Source organism: Peromyscus eremicus, chromosome 8a, assembly GCF_949786415.1.
Source record: "Peromyscus eremicus chromosome 8a, PerEre_H2_v1, whole genome shotgun sequence".
NCBI classification, from domain to species: Eukaryota; Metazoa; Chordata; class Mammalia; order Rodentia; family Cricetidae; genus Peromyscus; species Peromyscus eremicus.
In genome coordinates, this window is record NC_081423.1 from 69536531 (window position 1) to 69563795 (window position 27265).

Consider the following 27265-nt stretch of genomic DNA (forward strand, 5'->3'; position numbering starts at 1 on the left):
GAAGAAAATGAGAGAAAGAAAGTGTTCAAGATTATTCTCAGCTTTAAAGCTAGTACCAGACAAACCTGAGCTACATGAACCCATGCCTTCATTCTTGGTTTAGTGGTTTATTTATTTTTGTGCAGTGCTAACACACACACACACACACACACACACACACACACACACACACACACACATTTTTGCTTATTTTTTGAGACGGGGTTTCTCTGTGTAGACCAGGCTAGCCTCCAACTCAGAGATCCACCTGTCTCTGCCTCCTGAATACTGGGATTAAAGGTGTGTGCCACCACCAACAATTGAACATGTATTTAAAAACATTTCAGCCAGGCTGGCAGTACAGGCCTTTAATCCTAGCAGAGGCAGAGGCAGAGGAAGATCTCTATGAGTTTGAGAATGGCTAGGGTTATGTAGAGACCCTGTCTCAAAAGAGAAGACAACAAAAACAATTTTCTATTCCAAAACTTAGGAAAACAAATCTTGTCATGTTTGATTAGAGATTGTGATTATACTTTTATTACTGACAAAATATTAAAAAGCTGTATTTTAGCATCTGATAATGAAACCAAATCTAAGTAACTTACATTATTTAAAGATATAATCCTTGCAACTAGTCCTGTGAAAAAGACAAAGATATTGGGGAATTCTATCATGTCTAAAAATAATTTTGAAAACTAACACTACCTATCTGATTCAATAAAAATATGAACCTAGTAACTCTTGAATGTATTAGAATGAAAATCAATTTTTTAAAAAAAGAGTTTCTTGTAGCCAGTCTGGCCCCAATCTCTGTGTAATTGAAGATGACCTTGAATTTCCAATCTTCCAGCTTGTACCTCCTACTTGTTGGGATATAAGGCATGTGCTACCACACCTGTTTCATGTGGTCTTGGGGACTGAATCCAGGGCTTTGTGCAAGCTAGGCAAACACTTAAGCCACATTCCCAGGCTTTCTATTTTTTAGAGAAAAAGAATTTTTTCTATTATTATTATTATTACTTTGTTTTTTTTTCAAGAACGAAAGGAAACCAAGTGAGGGTGTTAAGCAAAAAGGAGCAGAGGATTGAGGATACTGTTGGTAACATGTCCAGTTAAAACTGTAAGGTTACTGATGGTGGCAGGGTGTAACGGATCGTTGGGGAGGTCAGAAACAGTTTCAGCAGATGAATCAGGCGGCTCTGTAATGCCCCCGTCTAGAAACCCCACAGGCTGGAGGTGATGGTGGTGGAGGAGAAAAGTAGCCGAAACTATTACTGCTACAATGTTTAGTCTGAGGAAAGGAGAAGTGAAGAAAATGGGTGCCACACAGCACTGTCGTTCTACAATGTATACGCATGTATGACAGCTTACAACATGTCTGTTCTTTCAGAATTTTCTCAAGGAAGGTGGAATAATCTCTAAGAATGGGTGAATATTTTCCTCACATTTCAAAAATGGGAGACAAGAATATCCATCTCCACCCACCACCCCATGAAAGACGTACCTCAGGAAGGTCTCAAACTCTGACCCACCCTTAGCCTCCCCAGTGCCGGGAAGAAAGGCCTGTACCAGAGGACCCACCTCTCCCTTCCTTTGCTTTGAAAGTGATATATAGTGACATATGAAGCATTTTGTTTACACAGATTCAGGCAGCACAAAAACCAGAGAGGTTACAGTTTCATGTATAAATTATACTCCACATTAATAATCAGAAATTTAGGAATTAATAAAGCAATACTTGGTTCTATTTAGTATAGTCTCAAGAATGTATTTTTCCTTATTTCATTAGCAATGAGATATAAAATATTATAAAAATGATTTTTACTATAAAACACAATACATAAGAGTAATTATGCTATATAGTACATGGTTTAAAGAAAAATAAACCAACACAAACTCATCACCAAGTAGCAACTCATTTTAAATAGTAAAGATTTTCACAAATGTTTGGTGGTGCCAGTGACTTTTAAGGTGCAGACTGACATTAAGGATAAGCAGAGTGCACTTTAAGCTAACACCTTACATCACGGCACACTCTACTACTAAAGGAAAGAAAATTCTCTCTTGCAAAAAAATGAATACAAAGAACACATGACGGATGATGCAAGCTCAGACCCCAACAATTCTTGGTTTTATTTCCAACACCTGATTCTGTTCAGATTCCAGCTGAAAATTAATCAAAATCGGCATTTCTGTACTGTTTTATAGACCTGTAGCTGACAACTTTGTGACATTATTATTCAAACTGTATGTTAAAATGTTGTATTAACAATTTATATATTGTATTAATAATTTGTTGACTTGTAGCTGATGACTTTGTGACATTATCATTTGAACTGTATGTTAAAATTGCAATAAGTAAATAAACAAACAAAAGCATTGGATAGTTTGGCCCTTTTATTGGCTTAATTTTTCTCTAGTGAAGTAACAGCTTCCTACTTGATAAATTTTGAGAATATTATAACATACCACTGCACTTCCTTTAATGAAATACTCAAACTTTATGTAAGATTTATATTTAACAGAACTTGCAACTGTGTAGTTGGCCTAAAGCCCCATTAAACTGTAACGACACATGCATGCCTTTTCTACAAAGAGAGGCCACAGACACTAACTCCAAAGCTCTTTAAAATCAAGAATTATGTGAACTGATACGTATTTAGTTTCCAAAGAAATGGAAAAAGTGAGCTTCATTCTTCCCTGCAGTTGGGTAAGAATGCCTTTTCAATAACTAACAATAGGGCAAATACTTTTTGTTCCTCACAAACAGAGCCGTTTTAATTTTTCATCCTAACTTACTCTTCCACACACATTCACTCTACTCAAAGCACAATATTAATATTAGTCTTTAAGGAATTACTCACCCAATGAAAGCCACCATCTGTTCCACGATGTGCTTGCTGAAAGTTATTATAACAAAGATTTTCTGTAAAGAAAACACCGGTTAAAATAAAGTCATTTAAAAGAACTACCTGTAATTCTAAAGTATAATTGTCTAAAAAGAAAAAGGATGTGATGTGCTGCCCCTAACAGTAATTTTAATATTTCTTTTAAAATAAGAAACCATTGAACTTAAATCATAGTTGGCATTTTAAAGATGCTTTTCCTTAAGCACAGCTGTGGTCTTTCACAAGGATACAGGACTGTGTCTCAGAGAAAACGTGAGTCATGAAACCCGAGACTGGGAGGAAAGAGTGGAGATGAAGCCACTCTGTGCATCTCAGAATCCTGCCATGGGTTCCCATACAGCTCCCACCATGGACTCAAAGCTGATTACTCTAACAATAGGTGTCTGGCCTAAATCTACATCAGAGATTTGAGGAAGACTGCCTCTTGCTTTAGGAAGGTTTTATAGCAACAAGATCAAAGTTCCCAGAACCTGAACAAGCCCGACCTTCCAGGCTTAGGATTACAGAGTCCTCATCAGACTTTCCAAGTTTTTAGTCTGGTGAATATGAAGTACTCTATTAATTAAAAAATACTGATATCTGACATTAAGACAATAACAAGCTGGGCAGTGGTGGTGCATGCCTTTAATCCGAGCACTCGGGAGGCAGAGCCAGGTGGATCTCTGTGAGTTCGAGGCCAGCCTGGTCTACAGAGCTAGATCCAGGACAAGCACCAAAACAACACGGAGAAACCCTGTCTCGAAAAAAAAAAAAAGAAAAACAAAACAACAACAAAAAAAACTTCTAGTACTAACACGTAGCAAATATTCTCAGCTTGATTCAACACATGTGAGCATAAAGTACATATTATGGATAACATTAGGCAATATTAAGGGTTTTTAGGAAACACAAAGCTAAGACCATTTCTTCAAAATCTTGAAGAACTTTCCTGACTTTTTTAGAAATGGTAGATCTCTCTTTCTCTCTCGGAAATGCCACTAGTAGTTAAAAGGGAAGAAAAAGGAAGAAGAAGAAAAAGCCAACAATGTGACACAGAAGTACAGGGAAAGGAAAGGTCACATGTAAGTGTATGATTGATTAGGGATTCAACAGTTTCTGTTTAACTTTAGCTTATAAGGATGCACCATAATTCTCTAACTAAATATGAATAAAGCTGGATTCCTGGAGTGTCTCCAAATTCCTGACAAGAACTCTTTAGTGCTCTGTTGTTGTTTGTTAAATGATTACTCCAGCCAACGGAACCCAGGGGAGGGGTGGGAATAAAGTGAATACCAGCAGCCTTCCTTTTACCTGCTCCCTATGGAGGTGAGGCAGGTAGCAAGCATGGCTGCCCTGAGGCAGAACTCAGCAAGAAGAGCAACACATCAAGGTTATAGAACCGGTGGAAGGGTATTACCGCCTAACAAGACAACTCTCAGAGTAATTTAGAGGGAAAAGCATTGGTATAGGAGTCTACACCACAAACCAGCTATTTGGGGCCTTAAGTCTTTCACTAATCAACAGAAATAATGGTGTGACTTTCAGTGATTTCAACACCATAAGCTTTCCCTACCATCATTGCCTAACAATGCAAAATCAGCCAGTGGCCAATAATTGCACAACTTCATAGCTTGAGAAACAAAACAAAATTTCCTTTTTATATGCAACAGCTTAAAAATTCACTGTGCTGGGTAGGACATAAAATGTGTCAGCCATTTAAGAACACATGTCTCAGTCTTCAAGGCTGGTGGTCTGAGTGGGGATTCTAGAGATAGACGCAAGGCACAGACCACTGGATGTCTTTCCCACTCATCTGCATACAAGAAACAGGGAAAGGGCTGTGAGGGGTAAAGGATGTGAGCAGAGGGAACTAATGGTGCCAGAGCTAACCAAGAAGAGAGCATTGCGAAGGTGCCCTTGGTGGCCAAAAGGTTAAACTGACCAGTTATCAAATTGTTAGTGTGTGCATACTACATGCCAGAGACTATTATCAGTGTTAGAAAACCTCAGTGAAAGCCAGGCCGTGGGGGTACATGCCTTTAACCCCAGCACTCAAGAGGCAGAAGCAGGCAGATTTCTGAGTTTGAGACCAGCATGGTCTACAGAGTGAGTTCCAAGACAGCCAGGGCTACACAGAGAAACCCTGTCTTGGAAAACCAACAAAACTAAACAAAAAAACCTCAGTGATCCAAGGAAGAAACATTTCTGGGACTCAGAATCCACATATGTGTGTCTTTCCTTTCATGGGGATGCAGACAGGCAAAAAACAAACAAACAAAAAACAAACAAACTATAGTCATGGTACGTAAGTAAGATGAACAAAGACAATCATGTTAATTTTCTTCATCATTTGGTAGCAAGACAATGTCTGTAAGGATCCCGCTCCAAGCAGAGAAGTTGCATCTACGAAGTGAATAGGAAAATTCTGACCGAACATATTGGATGTGCTGATGGCAACTTTTTCCAGGAAGAAACAGACAGAAAGACATTAATAAAAATAAGTTATTGGAAGGCTGTCTAACGTCAAGCTGAGAATAAAAAAGGATGACAGAAAAGCAAATGAGAAGATAGGTTTTAGTAGCGCACAGAAAAATTTGTGTGTGGGTGTTTCCCTGGACTTTGGAACTGGCCAGAATGTTTATATTACTCATTAATACTGCCTACTCAAGGAATGAGAAAGGCTTGTTCTCCTAAGCTACGTCTGGATTCACATCAAGTGACATGCCTTTATAAACATGTTACTATGTACAATGGAACACAGTACACATTTCCCACAGTCAGTAAAGGAACCCAGACTCTTGCCTTTCAGAAACACAAATGGACTGTCCTCCTTCTGTCTTTACATAGTAAGTAGAGAACAAACTTCAACTTCTGGAGCTTGTTTTGAATTCCAGGTCTGAAGGCAAGCCTTTTTACTTCTAAACATACGTTTGCTCTCTTTGAAATCTGCAGAACTACCTCATACCTGTCAATGGTCTTGATAAACAGCAGACAGTAAACCATTCACTTGCCGTCATTATATCGACAACTTTGTGAAGACAAGGCAAAAGAAGGAGCCCCAGAAAGGATACGCAACTTGAGCCGGGTTCAAATTCAGCCACTAGCATTCTTAGGGACAGTTTTTACTCATTAGCCACTCCAAGTGTGACAATTGTACTCAGAGTACTTCCTTTATCCCAGAATTCCACTGAGTTTAAAGTATGAAGTACAACATTAAAAAACATGAATTGGTGTATCTTAGAAGAAAATCTTCTTGGGATGTTTAAAAATCTACCAGTTTTGACCCCTTTTCTGAAACGAAAGGTCTGATAAGCTATGCACATATAGCTATAGAAAGGTGCTTAGCATTAAAATTTTCTTTTAAGCCTGTGGCCCCTGGTAGGTTTACCACGTTCCAGGGAAGGGCCATATATCTATGAATACATACATGGGCAGCATAAATTGGACTCGATGAATTAAAAATAAAAAAAAAAAGATAATATAAAGTTAGTTGTGTATGGAAGGTGGTGGAGAGGGGATGACTGGGATAAAAATACACTGCACAGAATTTCCAAAGAACTAATAAAAAAGAAACTTGCAACAAAAATTTATGATAATATAAAGTTAATATATTAAGGAAGAATAAAATAAGACAGATATAAATTTACAGAATATGGGGCTGGAGAGATGGCTCAGTAGTTAAGAGCACTTGCTGCTCTTGAAGAGGACTAGGGTTTGGTTCCCAGCACCCACGAGACATCCTCTCCTGGCCTTCTTGTGCACCCGGCATACACATAGTGCACATACATTACATGTAGGTAAAACATTCAAACACATAAAACAACACAGATTATGAGACAAACTGTTGTAAGAATTGAAATGACTGGGTACTTAAGTATTTACAACTCAAAAGCTATGTTAGTATTTTTTAGCCCCTAAAAAAAAAAAAAAAAAAAAAGGAGAGAAAAACTATCTTGAGAAATATTACAAAATATTATTATTCAATAAAATATTTATTTTTTAAAATTTTCATAAAGTGTTTATATATTAAGCACGTAAGTAGCATTGCAGTACTAAAAAACTTGTGTTCACAGAACCAAATACTTTTTGGGAGGGTTTTACAACCCCTGTAGCCCTGTCTGTCCTGGAACTCATTATGTAGACCAGGCTGGCCTCAAACTCAGAGATCCAACTGCTTCTACCTCCTGAGTTCTGGGACTAAAGGTGTGCACCACCACACTTGACATTAAACTAAATACTTAATACAAGTGGGAAGAAATAAACACCTTGAAGGAGGAAAAAGGTATCACTGACTGTTGAATGACCATTTTGACAGCAGAAGACAGTTCTCAAAGGCATGCTCCTGTCATCTCCCCTCCACCCCCTTTTGGAGACAGGATCTATGTATCTCTGGCTGGCCTAGAACTAGCTATGTAGACAGGGCTGGCTTTGATCTCTCAGTGAGTGCTGGGATTAAAGGCATGAACCAACACGCCTGGCATCCCCCCCTCCTTTTAAAAGATTGATTTCGTTGTCAATGGGTGTATCGCCTGCATGTATGTATGTGTACCATGTGCATGCAGTGCCCACAGAGGCCAGAAGATGTCAGATTCCTTGGGATTAAACACGTGGTTATTAGCAGCCATGTAGGTGCTGTAAAATGAACCAGGGTTCTCTGGAAGAGCAGCCAGTGCTCTTAACTGCTGGGCCATCTCTTCAGTCCCTCATTCTCCTCTTTAATTGCCAGAGCCAGGGAGGTGTTAGGAAGAATCACTGGGGATAGATTTTTATTTTCAGAGATATGATTCCACTGTTCTTAACTTTCTTTTAGTAAATTCTTACTTGCTGCAAGCCACGCTGATTAAAAACACATTCTTTCCAGGTTAATTTTTATCAGTGAGACTTGTCCTTGGATGGGAGAGTTTACAGTCCAGGACACAGGCATTTCTCTCTCACTTAGGCTCTTAGCCTTTTTCTATGTGTGGGTATCTTAAAGGGGGGCTAAGAGTGGCTCTGGGGCTAGCAGAGTCTCCTTCTCTAACCGCAGCCAGCATTTCCTCACCTCCTCAGGCACCTGTCTCTTCCCCGCACTAACAACTGCCTGGTTTCCAGTACAGGATATTGGTGCTGAGAGAAGTGCTATGCAGAGCATGGGAAGGAAAGGAAGAACCAATGACAGGCAGCACTCCTTCATGTGTGGTCATGAAGGAGATACATTTTTGTGACTGTGTATATGAAAATGATACGCATCTTCTCACATCAGAATACTACTTTTATAAGTTTTGGATAGTTTCATGGAACAAAAAATGAAGCAAGAAGGAAGAAGGAAAAGAAGAGGATTCAAGGGAATTCACATATTTCTAAAATTGCGTGCTTTATCATCTAAGTAGCAACTGACTGATGGAAGCAGGAACCAACCAGTGCCTTGGTTCCATCAGGTCATTAGGCAGTGACTCTGCTATAATTACCTGGATATGCATTTTAATGATTGCTTTTCCAATCAGGGTTGCACCAAAGAAGGTCCAAAACGGTACAAGGAAGTGTCCACATGTTATTCCAGCCAGGTCAAACAGAGGATTTGGAATCTGTTGAAAGAGAGAAAAAGAAATAAAAAAAAAGACTTGCATATGTAATTCAAGGAAAACTTTAATTTAGGTTCCCTGGTCAGTGTATGACAATGTTCAAAAGAAGAGGTAGAAATTCTTTTCTTTTTTTTTTTAATTTTACTTATTTATATTTTATATATGAGTGCTTGTATATATAACTGCACGCCAGAAGAGGGTATCAGGTCCTATTAAGATGGCCGTGAACCACCATGTGGATGCTGGGAATTGAACTCAAGACCTCTAGAAGAGCAGCCTGTGCTCTTAACTGCTGAACCATCTCCCACCTGACTAGGTAGGAATTCTAACTTGAGTCCCTAAGCTGGGTCTCATATTCACCGTAGACTGTCCTTCTATGAGATCACAGCTAACTAAACTGCACCCCATACACAGTTTTTAACCCATAAGAAATAGATAAACCCATGGATCTGCAGAAACTTAATTCCTTTTAGTAGACTTTCCGCTCATTTGGTGGCTGTTTTCTATGGTAAGGTATGAATGCAGTCTAAGATTATTGAAGACGTTATAAATAAATTCTTACCCCAAACACAATGAGCTAGAAGAGCTCATATCTTCAGTAAACATTATGTTAAATCCATAATTACATTTATTGATGGACTTTTTTCACGTTTAAAAACTCATTATTAGCTGTTGGCACTACATGTCTGTAATTGTAGCATTTAGGATAAATAAGTAAGATCCTGTCTCAAAAAATAATTCATTATTTGTACTTAATTTTAAGAAAGCCTAAGGCTTTGGGGCCACGTGACATATTTTCAAAAGAAGGTCAAGGGTGGAGCTATGAAAGCACACTGATTCAGCTGTCTTGAATACTCTGTCCTAGACAAATAAGTGATTGACAATACACACCTTTCTAAACATTCCCACATTAAACAATTTCATGTAAAATGTAAAGAAATCATAACTGTTTTTGGGGATTTCATTTATTTTTCTCCCACAGAAGTACTGACTGTTGGCTGGGCCATTTATAAGTCAATTAATTTATATAATTTTATTTTTGAACTCCAAAAGCAAAGCCCGGTTTAAAAAAATATTTGCCACATATGGTCTTCTAAGAACACTGCCATGGTGACTGAGGGTTCAAGTGCTCCTCCTTTAGAGGTGCTTGGACTCTACACTCAGATTTCTTGTGCAAGGCTCACCTCCTCTCTAGTGCGGACAGAGCTCAGAGGCCACATTGCACTTTTAACTTGCTGAATATTTCACTCTAGTTGGATACTCTCAGAAAAGGGTAATCAAGCCACTAGAGACATGCATGTTATTGTTGTTGTTTTCTGAAGTTATAATTAAATAAATCAAGAGGACAATTAGAATTAAACTACTTGACTTCAGGGCTAGAGAGATGGCTCAGAGGCTGCTCTTCCAGATGGCCACCCACATGGCAGCTAACAACCATCTGTCACACTAGTCCCAGTGGATCCAATGTCCTCTTCTTGCTCCTGCAGACACCAGTCACTGACCTGCATGCAGGCAAAACACCCATGTATATTAATGCAACATAAACAAACAAACAAAGAAAAAAGCCCTACAGATTGCTTTAAAATTTGCTTTCACCAAGGAGTTTTATCTTAAGTTTAAATGTTGACATCAAAATAACTAATAAGTGCCCTTTTAATCTTAATTAAAAACATCTTAGATAAAATTCCTAGACAGCCCACTCATCTTTAAATGTATGTTAACTCTTAATTGGACATAATGCCCAGAATGGAGGAGTGAATTTCCACCACACAGGTGCGAATGAGTGACAGTGAATACAAGCGTTCTGCTTCAGGAAATGAAAGGTAGTTCATTTTTCTTAGGAATACTGAGATAATTTTTAAATTGTGCTTTGGCTAGTTAGATTGTTCTAAGGGCTTTGCTTCACCAACACACCTAACCCCACATGCTACACGAATCTATCATACACATTTTGCAGAGAAAAATGGTTAGACAGATTAAAGCATTTCCCCTATGAAAAAGATCTGAACCTAGGCAACATGGCTCAGCCTGTTCTCTTGGCCTCAAATTAAGAACATTATTATCCAATAGGCTCCTCAGCTTACCCATAGCACTTTTCACTTAATGCTGTATTTCTTTCTCCCCTCCCCCCTTTCTTGAGAGGGAGTTTCTCTGTGTAGTCCTGGAACTCACTCTGTAGATCAAACTAGCCTCGAACTCGGAGATTCACCTGTGTCTGCCTTGAGAGCCTGGGCTAAGAGTGTGTACCATCACATCAGGCTTAACTTTTGAAGATTTATTTTATTAATTTTTCTGAGACAGGGTCTTTATGTAGCTCTGGCTGTCCTGCAACTCACTGTATAGACCAGGCTGGCCTTAAAGTCACAGAGATTTGCCTTCCTCTGCCTACCAAATTCGGGGACTAAAGGCGAGGCCACCACACCTGGCTTTTAACCCTGTATTTCAAATGTCTCTACTCATTCTTCTGGATCTTTCACGTTCACTCTCCAGCTCCTTCCTTTCACCCTTTAATTTTTGGCCTGTGCTGCAAGAACACTCTACCATCTAAGCACACACCCAAGGGTGACACTTCTTTGGTTTTTGTTCTTATTGTTTTGTTTTGGTTTTGATGGACAGAGTCTTTCTATGTAGCCCTGGCTGTTCTGGAACTCACTATGTAGACCAGGCTGGCCTCAAACTCACTCAGAGTGGTCTTTATCTTACAGCTATCCTCTTGCCTCAGACTCCCAAATGCTGAGATTACAGGTATGTGCTATCACCTCCTTTTATTTATTTATTCCTAGGATGTAGCAATTGATAAAAGCCGATAAAAATCACAATAAAAGTAAATGAGCATTTATGTTGGAGGCACTATATTTGTTACTGCAAAAATGTTTTATGCTTGTGTGTGTGTGTTTGTGCGCACACATGCATGTGAGTGTCAGGAAAACTTTAGGACACCAACTATCGTCTTGATCTTTACTTGGGTTCTGGGGGTTGAGCTCAGGCCACAAGTGCCTTTACTTACTTCCTCAATCATCTCACCAACTCACAAGCTGCTTTTGGAGACAAGGCTTCATGTGTCCTAGGCTGGCCTCAAACCTCAAGCCTGCTGTGTCACCAAGACAGACGCTGAACTTCTCATCCTCCTATGTCCACTCAGTGCTGGGCTACAGCTGTGTTCCACATCTGTTTATCACAAATCTCATCCTAAAGCTTATCAGTCTTTGTGAGGAAAGCCTCATTGCACCTTTTTATATTCGTTATATTATTGTGATAGAGGACTGGATTAGAAAGGAGTACATGCCAGGTGGTGGTGGCACATGCCTTTAATCCCAGCACTCGGGATTAAACTCTGTGAGTTTGAGGCCAACCAGGTCTACAAAGCGAGTTCCAGGACAGTAAAGACTGTTTCACAGAGAAACCCTGTCTTGAAAAACAAAAACAAAAACAAAAAAAGAGGAGTACACTATGAAGACCTCTAATGTTTCCAGGATCAAAAACAGTAATTTAGGCATATGGACATTTTGGTTTAAGTGTGCGTGTGTATGTGTATCAGGGATCTGTCTGTTTCCATCTCCCATCTTGCCACTACCTTGGCTTTTTATGATTCTGAGAATCCCAACTGAATTCTTCATGCTTCCAAGGCAACGGTCATAACCTAAAAAGGAGCTAAAATGTCAAGTCAGATTTTATATGAATCTTCCTGTTAATACTTGGAACTCTTGAAAAAGACTTACTAATTCATTTCATTATTAATTCTTCATAGGAATAATGAATTTTATTTATTTCGTTCTTGCTGAATCAAGCCTTTCAGATCTAGAGCCATTATTGTGTGATGAAATACTTGAATGCAAATAAGCTCAATTAATAACATGAGTGATTGACAAAATTTATACTCAGTAAAAGTGATAGCAGCTGGGTATAGTTGGGTACACCTTTAATCACAGCATTAGTAGGTAGAGGCAGATGGATTATTTCTGCCAGTTCCAGACAGGGCTACATTATAAGATCCTGTCTCAAAAAAAGAAAACAAGCCGGGTGGTGGTGGTGCATGCCTTTTATCCCATCACTCAGGAGGCAGAGCCAGGTGGATCTCTGTGAGTTTGAGGCCAGCCTGGTCTACAGAGTGAGATCCAGGATAGGCACCGAAACTACACAGAGAAACCCTGTCTCGAAAAACAAAAAAACAAAAAACAAAAAAACCCTCCTCCCCCTCACCAAAAAAACCCCAACCAACAGACAAACAAAACAAAACCCCACAAACAACATTTTTGTTTATTCAGGAGTGTATTTTTAAAAACAAATTGAGGTGCTGGAGGGACTGCTCAGCATTCCCAGTTCAGATCCCAGCACCCACACGGCGGCACACAACCACCTAACTCCAGTTCCAGAGGATCTGATCCTCTTCTGACCTTTGCAGGCAGCAGGCATGAATGTGGTACATGTACATACTTACAAAACACTCATACACATAAAAACAAAGTGATCAAAAAATAGTCATACCATTTAGTGAAATTTACAGCTCTAAAGATAATCTACTTACAGAAGCACAGGCCAAAATTCCAAAAAATCCAACTTTCTGTACTAGGTTTTGAACTGCCAGTTTTGCCCGTGATGCAAAGTCCTGTAAAAACAAAGATTTTGAAACATATCATTCATTTATTAATTTGTGATTATGTGTGTGTGTGTGTGTGTGTGTGTGTGTGTGAGAGACAAAAAATTGCTCAGTCATAGAAAAGAAAGTAATTTGGGGATTACATGAGGGGATGGTTCTTTACTTCTGCCACATAGGTTCTGGGGACTGAACTTAGGTCATCAGGCTTGGGAACCAGTGTCTTTACCCCTAGGGCGTCTGCTGTCCTGAAAGTCAACTCTCTCTGATAGTTGGCTGTATTAAGTATCTTACAACCTGGTAGCATCAATTCTTACTTGTTTGTATACAGATTCTTGCTCTATAGTGCAGACTGGCCTGGAAATCATGACCCTCCTGTCTCTCCTCCTGAGTGCTAGGACTAAAGGTATGTACCACCACATCTGGCACATACTGATTCATTCAAGGAGTAGCAGGTTTCATGGGAAAACATGCAAACAAATCTTCACAGAGTTTCACATACTTAAATGTCTCCCCACATTTAAGAAGGAACTGCTGTATCTCTGGGGTACTCTCTGTAGAGATGGACAGAATATTGTAAACCACATGCGTCAAATCCTTCTGTTGGAAACCCTGGCTTACCCTATCTTCTTCTTTTCCTCTTTATAACTTGACAGACTTAACCTCCAACAGCACGGTAGAAAGCCAGAATTTTCCAAGACAATGAAGACATCTAGGCCTGAACTAGCCATTTTGAAAAACTTCGTTGTTGTCAACCATTTACCCTACCATGCTACAGATTCTGAAGCTATTCCTCTTACCCTATTGTACCCTTGTATCTGTTATCTATCATCCCTTTATCCGTCGCTCCCCATGCCCAAGAGAAAAATGTAACCATTATTCTTCTACCTTCTTTTAGACCGACATTTTAGCTTCCATATATAAATAAGGGGTATTTATCTTTCTGTTCTGGAATTTTTGTTGTTGTTGTTTGAGACAAGGTTTCTGTGTGTAGCTCTGGCTGTCCTGGAACTTTGAGATCCGTCTGCCACTGCCTCCTGAGTGCTGAGTTTAAAGGCATGCACCACCACTGCCTGGCTTCTGTCCCTGAATTACTTCACTTAACATAGAATATCCTCTAGTTCCATTCACATTGCCTCAAAAATCCCAAATTACGTTCTTCTCTATGACTGAGCAATTTTCTGTCACACACACACACACACACACACACACACATCAAATGTTCTTTTTATATCAATGAAAACCTAGGTACATTCAGTTCTATCATGGCACTTACATAATCCCTGATTCATAAAATTACACAAAATTAATTTTTTTTACCTTGTGATTTAACAAGATCAACAGATTTAAACTAGCCAGGAAGTGGTGGCACATGCCTTTAATCCCAGCACTTGGGAGGCTGAGGCAGTCAGATCTCTGTGAAGCCAGCCTGATCTACAGAGAATTCTAGGACAGCCAGGGCTACACAGAAAAATCCTGTCTCAAAAAACAAAAAACAAAACCAAAACCAAAACAAACAAACAAACAAACAAAAAAAAAAACCAAAGCAAAAACCCAAACAGACTTAAACTGGTAGAGACATAATAATACAGTTAATATAAAGAAACAAAGGTTAAACATTCTAGATACCTCATATGAACACACTGTCCTATCATATCTAACTCTTTCCTCCTACAAAAGTATATTTAGGACTACGGAAGCTCAAAGAAGCTCCCCGCCCCAAACCCCCGGAGGAGGGCCTAGGGTTCTGCTATGTTGCCCAGGCTGGCCTGGAACTCCTGATCCTCCTGCATCAGTTTCCCAAACATCGAGGATTACAGATGTGGACTCAGAGCAGGAAACATCTTCTTTTAGTTTAAAAACAAATCCTGACAAAGAAGTCAGTTCAACCCAGGACTCTAACTAGGAAGACTAGGGAAGGCCACTCTCCCCTCCGGGGCAGGATCTCTTGACAAGTTAAGAGAAACAAAGAAAACAAGACTGGTTCTTTGAGGAGCCTGTGTCCAACCTCAGGTATCCTTAGGAGCACTTCCACAATCTGGATTCGAGTGAAAGAATTTACCCATCCAAACAAGTAAGGCAGAAACTGCCACTGGTTGTATTTTTGCTTTTTAATTTGAAGCTGAATGTATTACAAGGAAAAGAAACAAAATATATTTTTAATGGGAAGTTTTATTTTTTAAAAATAGTAAAAGTAATTTATTAAAAGGAGATTTTATAAACTTTATGTATTTAACATAGTCCTTTCAGTTTTTCTAGCAGTTCTCAGGTTTTCTGTTCTAAGAATTAAAGTTACAATTATGTGCCAAACAATTCATGAACATTAACCGGAGTCAATGTGAAATCTGCACTATTTTTCATTACAAGAAATAATTAGCACCGGGCGGTGGTGGCACACGCCTTTAATCCCAGCACTCAGGAGGCAGAGGCAGGCGGATCTCTGTGAGTTCGAGGCCCGCCTGGTCTACAAAGCGAGTTCCAGGAAAGGCGCAAAGCTACACAGAGAAACCCTATCTTGAAAAACCAAACCCCCCTCCCCCCCAAAAAAAGAAACAATTAGCTGAATTAATTGGCAGTTTCATGGACTCAACTATCCCCTTTGCCAACGTATTAGTACTTGTACCAAATCCAAAGTATTTTACACTAGTCAAGAAATTCATGGTTATATTTCATAAACATAGTTATGTTATTGTATTTATTTTAATCTAAAGTCACACAAACAGAACTTACTGATTAAGTATGTGTGTGTACACATACATACAAGCGTGCTTTCCTGTGCAAGTGTGTGTGGAAGGCAGGGGTTGCTTGCTGCAGGCACCTCCCTCTATCATGCTGACTATTACTGCCGCTGCTAATATCACTGGAGACAGTGTCGCTCACTGTTCCTCCTGAGATCTCCCCAGTGCTGGGATTACAATCATGTGTTGCCATGCCTTTCTCTAACTGAATGATTATCTGTACCTGGGTTCTCATGCTTCCTCACTGAGCCATCCCCCCAGCCACACCAATAAAGGTTTAAAGGATTTATTTATTTTTAATTTTGAGTAGTCTTTTTTTTTTTTTTTTTTCCCGAGACAGGGTTTCTCTGTGTAGCTTTGCGCCTTTCCTGGAACTCACTTGGTAGTCCAGGCTGGCCTCGAACTCACAGAGATCCACCTGGCTCTGCCTCCCGAGTGCTGGGATTAAAGGCGTGCGCCACCACCGCCCGGCTAATTTTGAGTAGTCTTAAGGATCAAACCCATGGCCTTCAAGTGCTCTACAATTGAAATATCCCAGATCTAAAAATCTAATTTAAACATCATTCTTTTATCTCCCCACATGTTCAGCATTATAAATGTAATTTTGCTTTCCTGGTTGCCATATAGGTTAAAAGTCATGTATTTTTTTTTTTTTTTTTTAAAGATTATTTATTAAGTATACAGTGTTCTGTCTGCATGTATGACTGCAGGCCAGAAGAGGGCACCAGATCTCACTACAGATGGTTGTGAGCCACCATGTGGTTGCTGGGAATTGAACTCAGGACCTCTGGAAGAGCAGTCAGTGCTCTTAACCTCTGAGCCATCTCTCCAGCCCCCTAAAAGTCATGTATTTATTTGAGACAGGGTTTCACTGTATAACCCTGGCTGGCCTGGAACTCAAAGAGATCACCCAGCCTCTGTCTTCTCAGTGCTAGGGTTAAAGGCATGTGCAACCAAGCCTACCGTGTTTTTGTTTTGTTTTTATTGTTGTTGTAAGTTACTTTTTATTTTTTAAATATATTTATTTTATTTTATGTGTATGAGTGTTCTTGTCTGTACACTGAAATTGTATCATGTGCATGTAGGGTGCCTGTAGAGGCCAGAAGAGAATTCCAGGTTCCCTGGAACTGGAATAACAGGTGGTCCATCGTGTGTGTGTGTGTGTGTGTGTGTGTGTGTGTGTGTGTGTGTGTGCGCGCGCGCGTGCGCGCGCCAGGAATCAAACCTGGGTCCGCTACAATAACAGCCAGTGCTCTTAACCACAGAGCCATCTCTCTAGCCCTTAGTACTTTTATCACTTATATTCTTTTTTAAAAATTTTATTTTCATTGGCTGTTTTACCTGCATGTATGTGTGAGGGTGTCAGATCTTGGAGTTACAGTTGTGAACTGCCATGTGGATGCTGGGAATTGAACCTGGGTCCTCTGGAAGAGCAGTCAGTATCCTTAACCACTGAGCCATCTCTCCAGCCCATCATTTATATAATTTTTTTTCCTTCTGTTTTTTTTGAGACACGGTTTCTCTCTGTAATAGCTCTTGCTGTCCTGAATTTGTTTTGTAGATCAGGCTGGCCTTGAACTCACTGAGCTCCGCCTGCCTCTGCCTCCAAGTGCTGGGGTTAAAGGCGTGAGCCACCACGCCCAGCTCATTTATATAATTTTTTAAGAATAAATTTTCATTCAGATGAAAGTACAAACATATTCCCCCACTACTAAGCATTATGCAGTTGAGTGCCCTCCATTTTGGGCACTCACAGGGGTCAGCACACCTGGGGTGCAATGGAGATGAGTCACCCTGGGAAAACCACCTTCTGGATCATGGTGCCTCCCCTAGCTGGTAAGCATTATTTGTACAATGTGACAGTTCTTTTCATGTTGGTTTTAGAGTAATACTATCCATGTATTTTAACTTGTTTTTAAAACATTAAGTGAGAGAATTTTACTCTATGTATATTATTTGGCAATTAATTCACTGTAAAAACCCAGAAACACCATCTAACACTACCAGAAAACCCCTCAGTTCCTGAAGCTTTAAAACAGTTCCTAAACATTTTCAACAAAAGTTGCTGTCTTTTCCATCAAGTACAACAAATAAGCCAATGAAAATATGTACCAATAATATTTTTAAGTAAAAACAGAAGGAAAAGATTACCAAAGAAACTTGTATATTAGGCATTCAATGGTCCAGTTAAATATAAAAGGAAATTAACATTTCATTTTAATAATCTTGTAGTATTTATGAGAACAATGTGGAGAGTCCAATTTGATTACTTCTTTAGTTGTCATATTATAAAAAAAAAAAACCTGTACAACAAAAAACAAATTCCTTTTTATAGTTTCATTTCTCTGTATTCACATTTCACAACCTTTATCTATTTCACAACTCAAGTGCCTAAGAGGACATGGTCCTTCTCTAGCTCCACTTAAACAAGTAACATACATTTACAATTAGTACTATGTACCCTTTTCTGGTTTTCTCAGTTATAAACCAAGTACAAGGAAAGTTCCATTTCCTAGCCCCACCCATAGTGACTATGTATCTACCAATTGCACTTTTGAAACAGCTAAAGATATGAGTCACAAATTCTCCAACGATGCAAGAAAACAAAGAGAAAAAAAAAGACTGCCATTTCTACCACCAGAGGTGTCAAGAATAGAGCAAACAAAACAAAGCTTTAAATCACAATACCCCAGATCACTGCTGCTCTGTATTTCTTCTTTCTAAGAAAGGGATTTAGGACTATCAGAGAAGAGAAGCTATAACCAGCCTGCAAAATGCTAATCTTTGACTCTTAACATTTTAAGTATAAACATATTAATTTTTTTTTTTTGGGGGGGACAGGGTTTCTCTGTGTAGTTTTGGTGCCTGTCCTGGATCTCGCTCTGTAGACCAGGCTGGCCTTGAACTCACAGAGATCTGCCTAGCTCTGCCTCCTGAATGCTGGGATTAAAGGCATGTGCCACCACCGCCCAGCCATTAAATAATATTTATCTTCAAACAGTAACAGTAAATCTTTTTTTTATCACATGGAAAGACCTCTTTATTGTTTTATTGTTTTGGTTTGTATGGAACTTGCTCTGTAGACCAGCCTGGCGTTGAATCCACAGAACTCTACCTGTCTCTGCCTCTGCTCTTCAGAAGAGTATAAATTAACAGTGTATGCCAGCATACCTGGCTGGAAAAGACTCTTCAAAAACAGCATTTAAATGAATATAATGATCCTGGTGAAAAATACTGTATTGTCTTAGAAGCTTACGGAAGCTTAAGTAACCTGCCTTTTCTTTTAATTGATTCTTTTTTTTTTTTTTTTTTTTAAGTGTCAATGCCCCACATGTGTTTCTAGTGCCCATGGACACTAGAAGGTAGCATTGGGTCCTCTAGATAGAGTTACTGGGAACTGAAGAACCTGGTCCTCTGCAAGAACGGCAAACACTCTTAACTGCTGAGCCATCTTTCCAGCCTCTAACCTGCCTTTTTTGTTTTTTAAAGATTTATTTTATTATTTTTAATTATGTGTATGTGTGTGTTTCTGCATGTGAATACGTGCAAGTGGCAGTCCAGAAGAGGGTATTAGATCCCTGGAGCTGGAGCTACAGCCAGTTGTGAGCCACTTGATGAGGGTGCTGGGGACTGAACTTGGGTCCCCTGGAAGGGAACAAGTGATCTTAACTGATATCAGAGCCATTTCTATAGCCCCTACCTACCTTCTTCCTTTTTTTTTTGGGGGGGGGGTTTGTTGTTGTTGTTGTTTTCTCTGTGTAGCAGTCCCGGGTGTCTTGGAACTCACATTGTAGACCAGGCTAGCCTCAAACTCACTGAACTCTGTCTGCCTCTGCCGCCAGAGTGCTGGGATTAAAGGTGTGCGCCACCACCGCCCGGCCCTACCCACTTCTTAACTATATTAAGATTATACGCTAAAATGATTATATGCTAAAAATTACTCTGAATTAATAGATCTTCTGATCTTCTTGGATTTGGTACTGTAATAGCTTCAAAGTCAGTATTAAAACCCCAGAGTAAGCTGGGCATAGTGATGCATGCCTTTAGTACCAGCACTCGGCAGACAGAGGCAGACACAAACACACAAATATTAAGGGATGAAAAATTGCAACTAGAAATCTGAAAATCAAGATTTTGTCCTTATTCATACTCATCCATATTATCTAGTATGATTTCATTAAACTAAATTTCATTAAAAAAATTGTTTTGTACATAGTTTTTTTACTTGTATGCCACATTCATGCCTGATGTCCCCAGAGGTCAGAACAGAATGTCACATTCCCTGGCATCAGAGTTAACTGACAGTTGTGAGCCGTCATGTAGGTGCTGGGAATCTGAACCCAGGTCCTCTGGAAAAACAGTCAGTGTTTTTAAATAATCACTGAGCTGTCTCTCCAGACTCTGACAGCCTCTCTTTAATGAATAAAATAAGACTGTTATTTTTAATTTAGAATAAAATAGAATAAAAATAAGATTACAAGTGACACAAATACATACTGTGTGCTATGGTTGGCCAGAGACCATATGCTGGAAACTTAATCCCCAATGCTAGAGTGTGGAGAGAAGGGATCTTTAAGATCAGCTCATGCAGCCACTGCTCCGTGAATGTGATCATCATAAAAGGGGGAGCTGCACTCCCTCGCCACTCTTTTCTTATTAAATTTTTTTTTTAATTTTATGTGCATTGGTGTTTTACCTACATGTATGTATGTCTGTGTGAGGGTGCCAGATCCCCTGGAACTGGAGCCATAGATGGTTTTGAGTGCTAGGAATTGAACCCAGGTCCTCTAGAAGATCAACCAGTGCTCTTACACTCTGAGCCATCTCTCCAGCCCCACCTCTTTTCTTATTAATATATATATTTTAATTTTTGAAATTAAAATATAATTACACCTTCCCCCTTCCAATCCTTCCTATGTTCCTTCCCTTGTTCTCTCTAGAATTCATGGCTTCTTTTTCATTAACTGTTTTCACACACTCTTGTGTATATTCCTAAGTATATAAATACAACCTGCTCAGTTCATATAGTATTACTTGTATGTACACAACTGCAGTGCTAACCACTTGGTCCTTCCTGCTCTTTTACCATGTTATATACCCTAACATATTCTCATGCAATAAGGACACCCTCATGTGCTATGGCCCATCTGTCTTGAACATACCAGCCTCCAGAACTATAAGCCAAATAAAGTCTTGTGTATAACTTACCCAGTCTGTGTTATTCTGCTGTAGCAGGAGAGAACAGGCTACAATAGTATTTCTACAGACATTTATTTCAATTACATATATGTAGGCTCCAGAATGAAAAGTACAATGCATTTTCGTATTGTGGGCTATAGCAAAAAATGTACCTAAACCATCATTGATTGAACCTCAACTTGGTCTATAGTGTGTTTCATTGCACTTCACTCAAATTATCTTCAAGTATTATATAGAAATTGATCTTTTTTTTTTAATTTTCCCTGAAAATAAAATACATATGAAATACATATGGGGCCTGTGAGACAGCTCGGTTGATAAAGGCAATTATGGCCAAGAGACAACCTACATTTGATTCCCCAGAACCCAAATGGTGGAAGAAGAAAACCAAGTCATATAAATTGTCTTCTGATTTCCACATACAAGTTGTGGCATGCATGCATCCTTCCTGTCAATAAATACATACACAAATGAATAAATAAATGTGGAAAACTACATGTGAGGCGAATGTGGTGGTACACACTGTAATTCTGGTACTTAGTGAGACCCTGTTTTAAAAAAAAAAAAAAATCTGTTACCAAATTTACTTTGGTACAAGAGTGGATAGCTCAAATACTTTCCAAACTCAAGTACAGGGGGTTGGAGGAAGGCTAGGTGGGTAAGAGTACCTGCTGAACAAGCACAAAGACAAGAGTTTAAATCCCAGGCTGTAAAAAGCCAGGTGAAGCCATGCACATTTATAACCCCTGTGCCATGGGAAAAGGTGGATCACTGGGGCTTACTGTTTACCAGCCTAGCTCCAGATTCAGGGAGAGACTCTGTCCAAAGGAATAGGGCTGAGAGCGACAAAGCCAGGACATCTGATGCCCTGCTCTGGTCCCAACACATACACAGGGGTGTGTATATGCACCTGTCCATCCATACACATGTATATACCACATACATACAAACAATTTTTTTTGAGACAGGGTCTTCTATGTAGCTCTGGCTGTCTGGAATCTATGTAGTCCACGTTGGCCTCGAACTCACAGAGATCTGCCTGCCTCTGCCTTCTGAGTGCTGGGATTAAACATGTGCGATACCATGCCTGGCTCACACAAAATGTCTTTTTAAAACTGAGGTACAACACACACACCACCCAAACTGAAAACACATATTTTGGTGGATTTTATAAAAACACACCCGTGTTAACTTCCACTGAGGGCAGAACACTGCTCCTACAAGTCACTCCTTTCTCCAGACTAACCGTCCTCCTCACCATCTGCTGCTACAGACGTGGCTTTCCCTTTTATTGAGCTTTATAGAAACAGGATTATTGAGGTATGTCCTCTTGCAGGTCTGGCTTCTTTAGCTTAATATTACATCTATTTGTTTCTTCCAAGCTGTCCATGTGGATTAACCAATTTGCTGAAATTGATATGTGCTATTCTATTGTATGGATAGACCACAGTTCATTCTACTTTTAGTATTACACTTAGGTTTTTGTCAGTTTGAGATAATTATGAATAGCACACATGTTAAACAAATGTGAGTCCATAAGTACTATTATTATTATTATTATTTTAGACAGGGTCTTACTATATAACACAAGCTTGTCTGGAACTCTTGGCCCTCATGCATCATCTTCCCAAGTGTCTGAATTACAGGCATGTGCTACTATGTCTGGCTTACTCTAACTTAATACTCTTTTTGTTTTGTTTTATTGTTTTTTTGAGACAGGGTCTCACTATGTAGCCCTGACTGTCCTACAACTCTCTATGTAATGTAGACCCAGGCTGGCTTCAAACTCACAGAGATCCATTGGCCTCTGTCTCCTGACTACAGGTGTGTGCCACCAGGCCTGGTACAGGCCCAGATTTGGGTGTTTTGAATGTGGGCCTGAGAGGCTGGAGAGATGACTCAGATGTTAGGAGAGCTTGCTCTCAGAGGACCAGAGTTCAGTTCTCTGAACCTATGTTAAACAGCTCACAACCTCCCGTAACTTCAGCTCCAGGGGATCCAATACCTTCTGTTGACTTCCATGACACCTGCATACATATATGCAAATACATATGCAAACATACATTAATAAAAATAGAATAAATCTTTAAAAAAAAAGTGGGGCTAGGAAGAAGGCTCAATTTGTACTTGCTGCATTTCATTTTTTAAAGATTTGTACCTAAGAATTTTATTTTGGTTTGGAATGAAATTAAAATACATTTTTTAATTATCCAGCTCACCAGCCCTAAAGTAGTTGTGTTGTTGTTACATTTGTTATGAATAAGATTAGTATTAGTTCTCATATTCAAATTGGAATTAAAAAGAATTCAGGGCAGGGAGTGGTGGCATATGTCTTTAATCCCAGAGGCAGGCAGATCTCTGTGAGTTTAAGACTAGCCTGGTCTACAGAGTGAGTTCCAGGACAGCCAAGGCTGTTGCACAGAGAAACCCTGTCTCAAAAAACCAAACAGGATCTGCACACATACACACGAAGTGGTTGGGTATGGTAGGATATATAGCTGTAATCTTGGCCTTCCATAGAATGGAGTCAGGAGGATTGCAAGTTCAGAACACACTGGACTACACAGAGAAACCTTGTCTCAAAAACAACCAAGGCAACACATACCTACGAATCTCCTAAGCAAATAAATAACAGCCAGTCAGTGGGGAAAAAGGAAAAGGTCACAATGTGTTCAGATGAGCTTAAATTAAGTATTCAAAGCTATGAAAACTAAGTTACGAAACAGCCAGAGACAGGAAATTTAGACTGACAGAGTAAGGATATTCATCCTAGTAATACACATCTCTAATCCCAGCACACATGAGGCTGAGACAGGTGGGTCTATGGAAAACTGAGGTATAAGGACTATTAAGTGAGGCTGGCATAGGCTACATAGCACATTTGAGCTTATACAGCAAGACCTTGCCTCAAGAAAACCAAAGGGTAAGATAATGAAACCCATTATTCTAGACAATTAATAATATGTTAACCAAAACACATATAAAAAAATATCAAAGACATGAGGATTTGACAAAGAAACTTGAAGTATAGTCACATACTCCCTAATGATGAAGGCATATCTTAAGAAATGCATAATTAGGCAATTCCATCATTATATAATATGAATACCACTAAGTAGGTTTATATGATATCACCAGGTGATATAATCTTAACCTGTTGTATACATGGTCTGCCACAGATGGAAATGCCATCAAGTGGTACATGGCCGTATATTGCTGGATGTATGGTGTGTGCGTGCGTGCGTGCGTGCGTGCGTGCGTGTGTGTGTCTGTGTGTGAAGAATTTCACTGGTGCTGACTAACTATGCTCTGCCACTAAAGCACACTCTCCAGTCCAGTATCCCAACGTTTCGTATGTAGTGCTGGAGATCAAACGTAGGGCCTGCACACAGTGTTTCAGTTTAAAATCAGGACAGTTGTGTTTTTACATTCCAAGATGCAAAATAGGAAAAATGGAAAGAAAACTAATAAAAGAAATTCCTAACATGCCTAGCAAGAAAAACTTGCAGCTCTCTCCCGACAAATCAAATGCCCTGGCTGACTGAAAACAACACAGCGTTGCCATAGGAAATGGGCTCTGATGGCTATTCCATTGTCCTTCCCTCCACTGAATTCCATCTTGAGCCACACCTCCCTTGAATGCAGGAGTTAAAGCACAGAGGGGGCTTGAATTTTTAGCAGTGTGGTACTGATGTAAAAACCCATCAGTAAAAACACCAAGCCATACAGTCTGATAGTCCAAGTTTCAATCAAAGGGAACTTTCTAGAGGCATTTTACAAACAGTTTTTGAAATACAAAACCTGCAAAGAAGCCATTTGTGAATCAGTTAACAAAGGTAACCTGATGCTTACCTACTACTTATTTGTTCACATCTGTACGCAGGTGTAGAGATGAAAAGAACAAAGCAAACACAAAACAAAACCATTCGTCTCCAATCTCCAAAGCAAACTAAGAAGAAAAGCTCCAATATTACTTGCTGTGATTTCTTACTGACTGGGTTGTATTAACCTCTTATTTTCATTTGAAAATCAGATGGTTTCAATTAGAATTGCTTTACCACTAAAACAAACAAAACTTAAAAAAATTAAACTTATCCTGAGAGTTAAGGATATGGCTAGAACACAATTTTAAATATCCACTATTCTTTCTTGTCAGGAACAACTACTTCAAAATTTTCTAGAACATTCTCTCCTGCGTATACAATGTTACAGAAGAGCAAGCAGTAAAAAAAAAAAAAAAAAAAAAAAAAAATAGGAGATTGGATTTAGATTTAGTTTTTAGTTTTTATTCTATTTCTTAAATAAGGAAGTATGTGCGTGGGAGGTAATGCTGGGGGTGGTACAGAGGTGGCTCAGTGGTTAAAAGCACTTGCTGCTCTTCCAGAGGACCAGGGTTCAGTTCCCAGAACCCATGTTGAGCATGAGATTCACAACTGCCTGTAACTCCAATTCCAGAGGCTCCAACACTCTTCTGGCCTTCTCTAGCATCTGAACACGTGTGTGCACACATATATACATAAGGAAGTCATAAGTCTGATTGAAGATAACAAGATTAAATTCAGAAATGAACATGGAAGTCACACATGGTGGTAAATGCCTATAATCCTGGCAGAGAGCCAAAGAAACTAAGTCTCAGGAACAAGGCCAGGGCTAGTGAGGTGGCTCCGTGTTGTTGCATGAACCTGATAACCCGAGCTCAATCCCAGAATCCCCCTGTGGAAGGAGAGCTGTCTTCTCACTGCCACACACATGTTGCCCCAACCTCCATGAGTAAACAAAAGGAAACTAAACCAAAAAACACATTAAATAATAATAAAAACAAAACAAAACAAAACCAAACCCTTAAAACTAGCACACAGAGAAGAAACAGACTCAGGAATACAGCAGGGGCAGCCAGCCTTCCCAGTGGCCAATCATTCTGCAGCTTGCAGCAAGTCACAGCTATCTTTCCTGTGCCAACGAATATAAGAAGAGTCAGAAAACCAAGAAAGAGTCCAATATGGTAATGAGAGTGGCTAAAGAACAATTTAGCATTAAGCAAAAGTTTCTTGAGACAACAACAACAAAAAGCAGCCATGAAAAATTCTAATAAATCATGCTGTGTGGTCAAATGACAATCACTGAACATTAATTTTTTAGTTTAATTGTGAGTGTATGGGTGTTTTGCCTGCATGGATGATGTGCCAGGTGTCTCTGTTGGATCCCCTAGAACTGAAGTTACAGACAGCTGTGAGCTGCCATGTGGGTGCTGAGAATTGAACTCAGTCCCTCTGGAAGAGCAGCAAGTGCTCTTAATCACTGAGTCATCTTCATAGGCCCCCACTAGACATTTTAAGTGTTACCTTTTTTGCTGAATAAAATGCAGTAAGCTTTGGTACTCAAAATTAACAGTCCCAATAGTTGAAATATTCTATAACAGAATCTCATTAAGAGACCACTTAAGGGAGAGATGGCCCAGCAGTTAAGAATACTGGCTGCTTTTCCTCTGGCAGAAGATCTGGGTTCAATTTCCAGCACCCACATGGTGGCTCACAACCATCCACAACTAGTTCCAGGGACCTAACACTCTATTCTAACCCCTACTCGAATGAGGTGCATACACCGGCATACAGGCAAACACTCACACACTTAAATTTAAAAAATAAACCTTAAACAACAACAGTAAACCCTTAAGTGTTACTGGGTGTGCTTGGTAGTTTTCACAAGTCTCTAATGACAATGAGGCCCAAATGAGCATTTCTAAAATACTTCATCAGTTTAACTCAATGCAAATGAGCAGGAGAGCCTGAGAGGAGGAAGCTTTTCCTAGGAACTCCCGACACAACACAACCATAGTAGTTGCTGCAAAGCTTAATGCAAACCCTCTAGAGTCCCACGTTGACAAATTCTTTAACAAGCCCTGTGGTTACAGGGAAGCTGGTTTCACTCTGACTCACGCCTGCTCAAACAGTTTACTGGAAATGAAGGGGAGGGGGAATTTTCAGAGAAGTCATGTGATGGCCAGACAAACCACAACCAGCAAAAGGGTTCAACAGAGTCAAAAACACGTCCCAGCAACAACTGGCACTCAGTGTTCAAATGACATTAAATGCATATGAAAATAACCCTTGTTTAGTTTCAGATCATCTATACCATGAGCTCTTTCATAAATCTTCTTATGAAAAGGAACAGATACTTCACAGGGGGAAAACCAGCAGGCGTAAGCAACTGCAAACACTTCACAGGAATATGTGCTCAACAGAACAGAACATAATGGAATGCTGAAGCACTCTGGGTGTCTAAGTAACCATTATCAAATGCTTTCCC

The 27265-nt window shown here is 39.5% G+C and overlaps 1 protein-coding gene and 1 non-coding gene across 2 annotated transcripts in view; both read right to left on the reverse strand.

Moving 5' to 3' along the window:
• The window catches only part of Vmp1 (vacuole membrane protein 1), a 101348-nt gene that overhangs the window by 15327 nt on the left and 58756 nt on the right, over nucleotides 1-27265 (reverse strand). Inside the window, exons 8-10 of the mRNA XM_059271428.1 lie at nucleotides 12954-13034; nucleotides 8315-8431; nucleotides 2844-2905 (exon numbers count right to left, since the gene is read on the reverse strand). Coding sequence (XP_059127411.1) covers nucleotides 2844-2905; nucleotides 8315-8431; nucleotides 12954-13034 — 260 coding nt within the window. The remainder of the gene's footprint in view (nucleotides 1-2843; nucleotides 2906-8314; nucleotides 8432-12953; nucleotides 13035-27265) is intronic.
• LOC131918172 (U1 spliceosomal RNA) lies at nucleotides 17441-17604 on the reverse strand. The gene has a single exon (XR_009380907.1). It is a non-coding gene; the product is annotated as a U1 spliceosomal RNA (small nuclear RNA).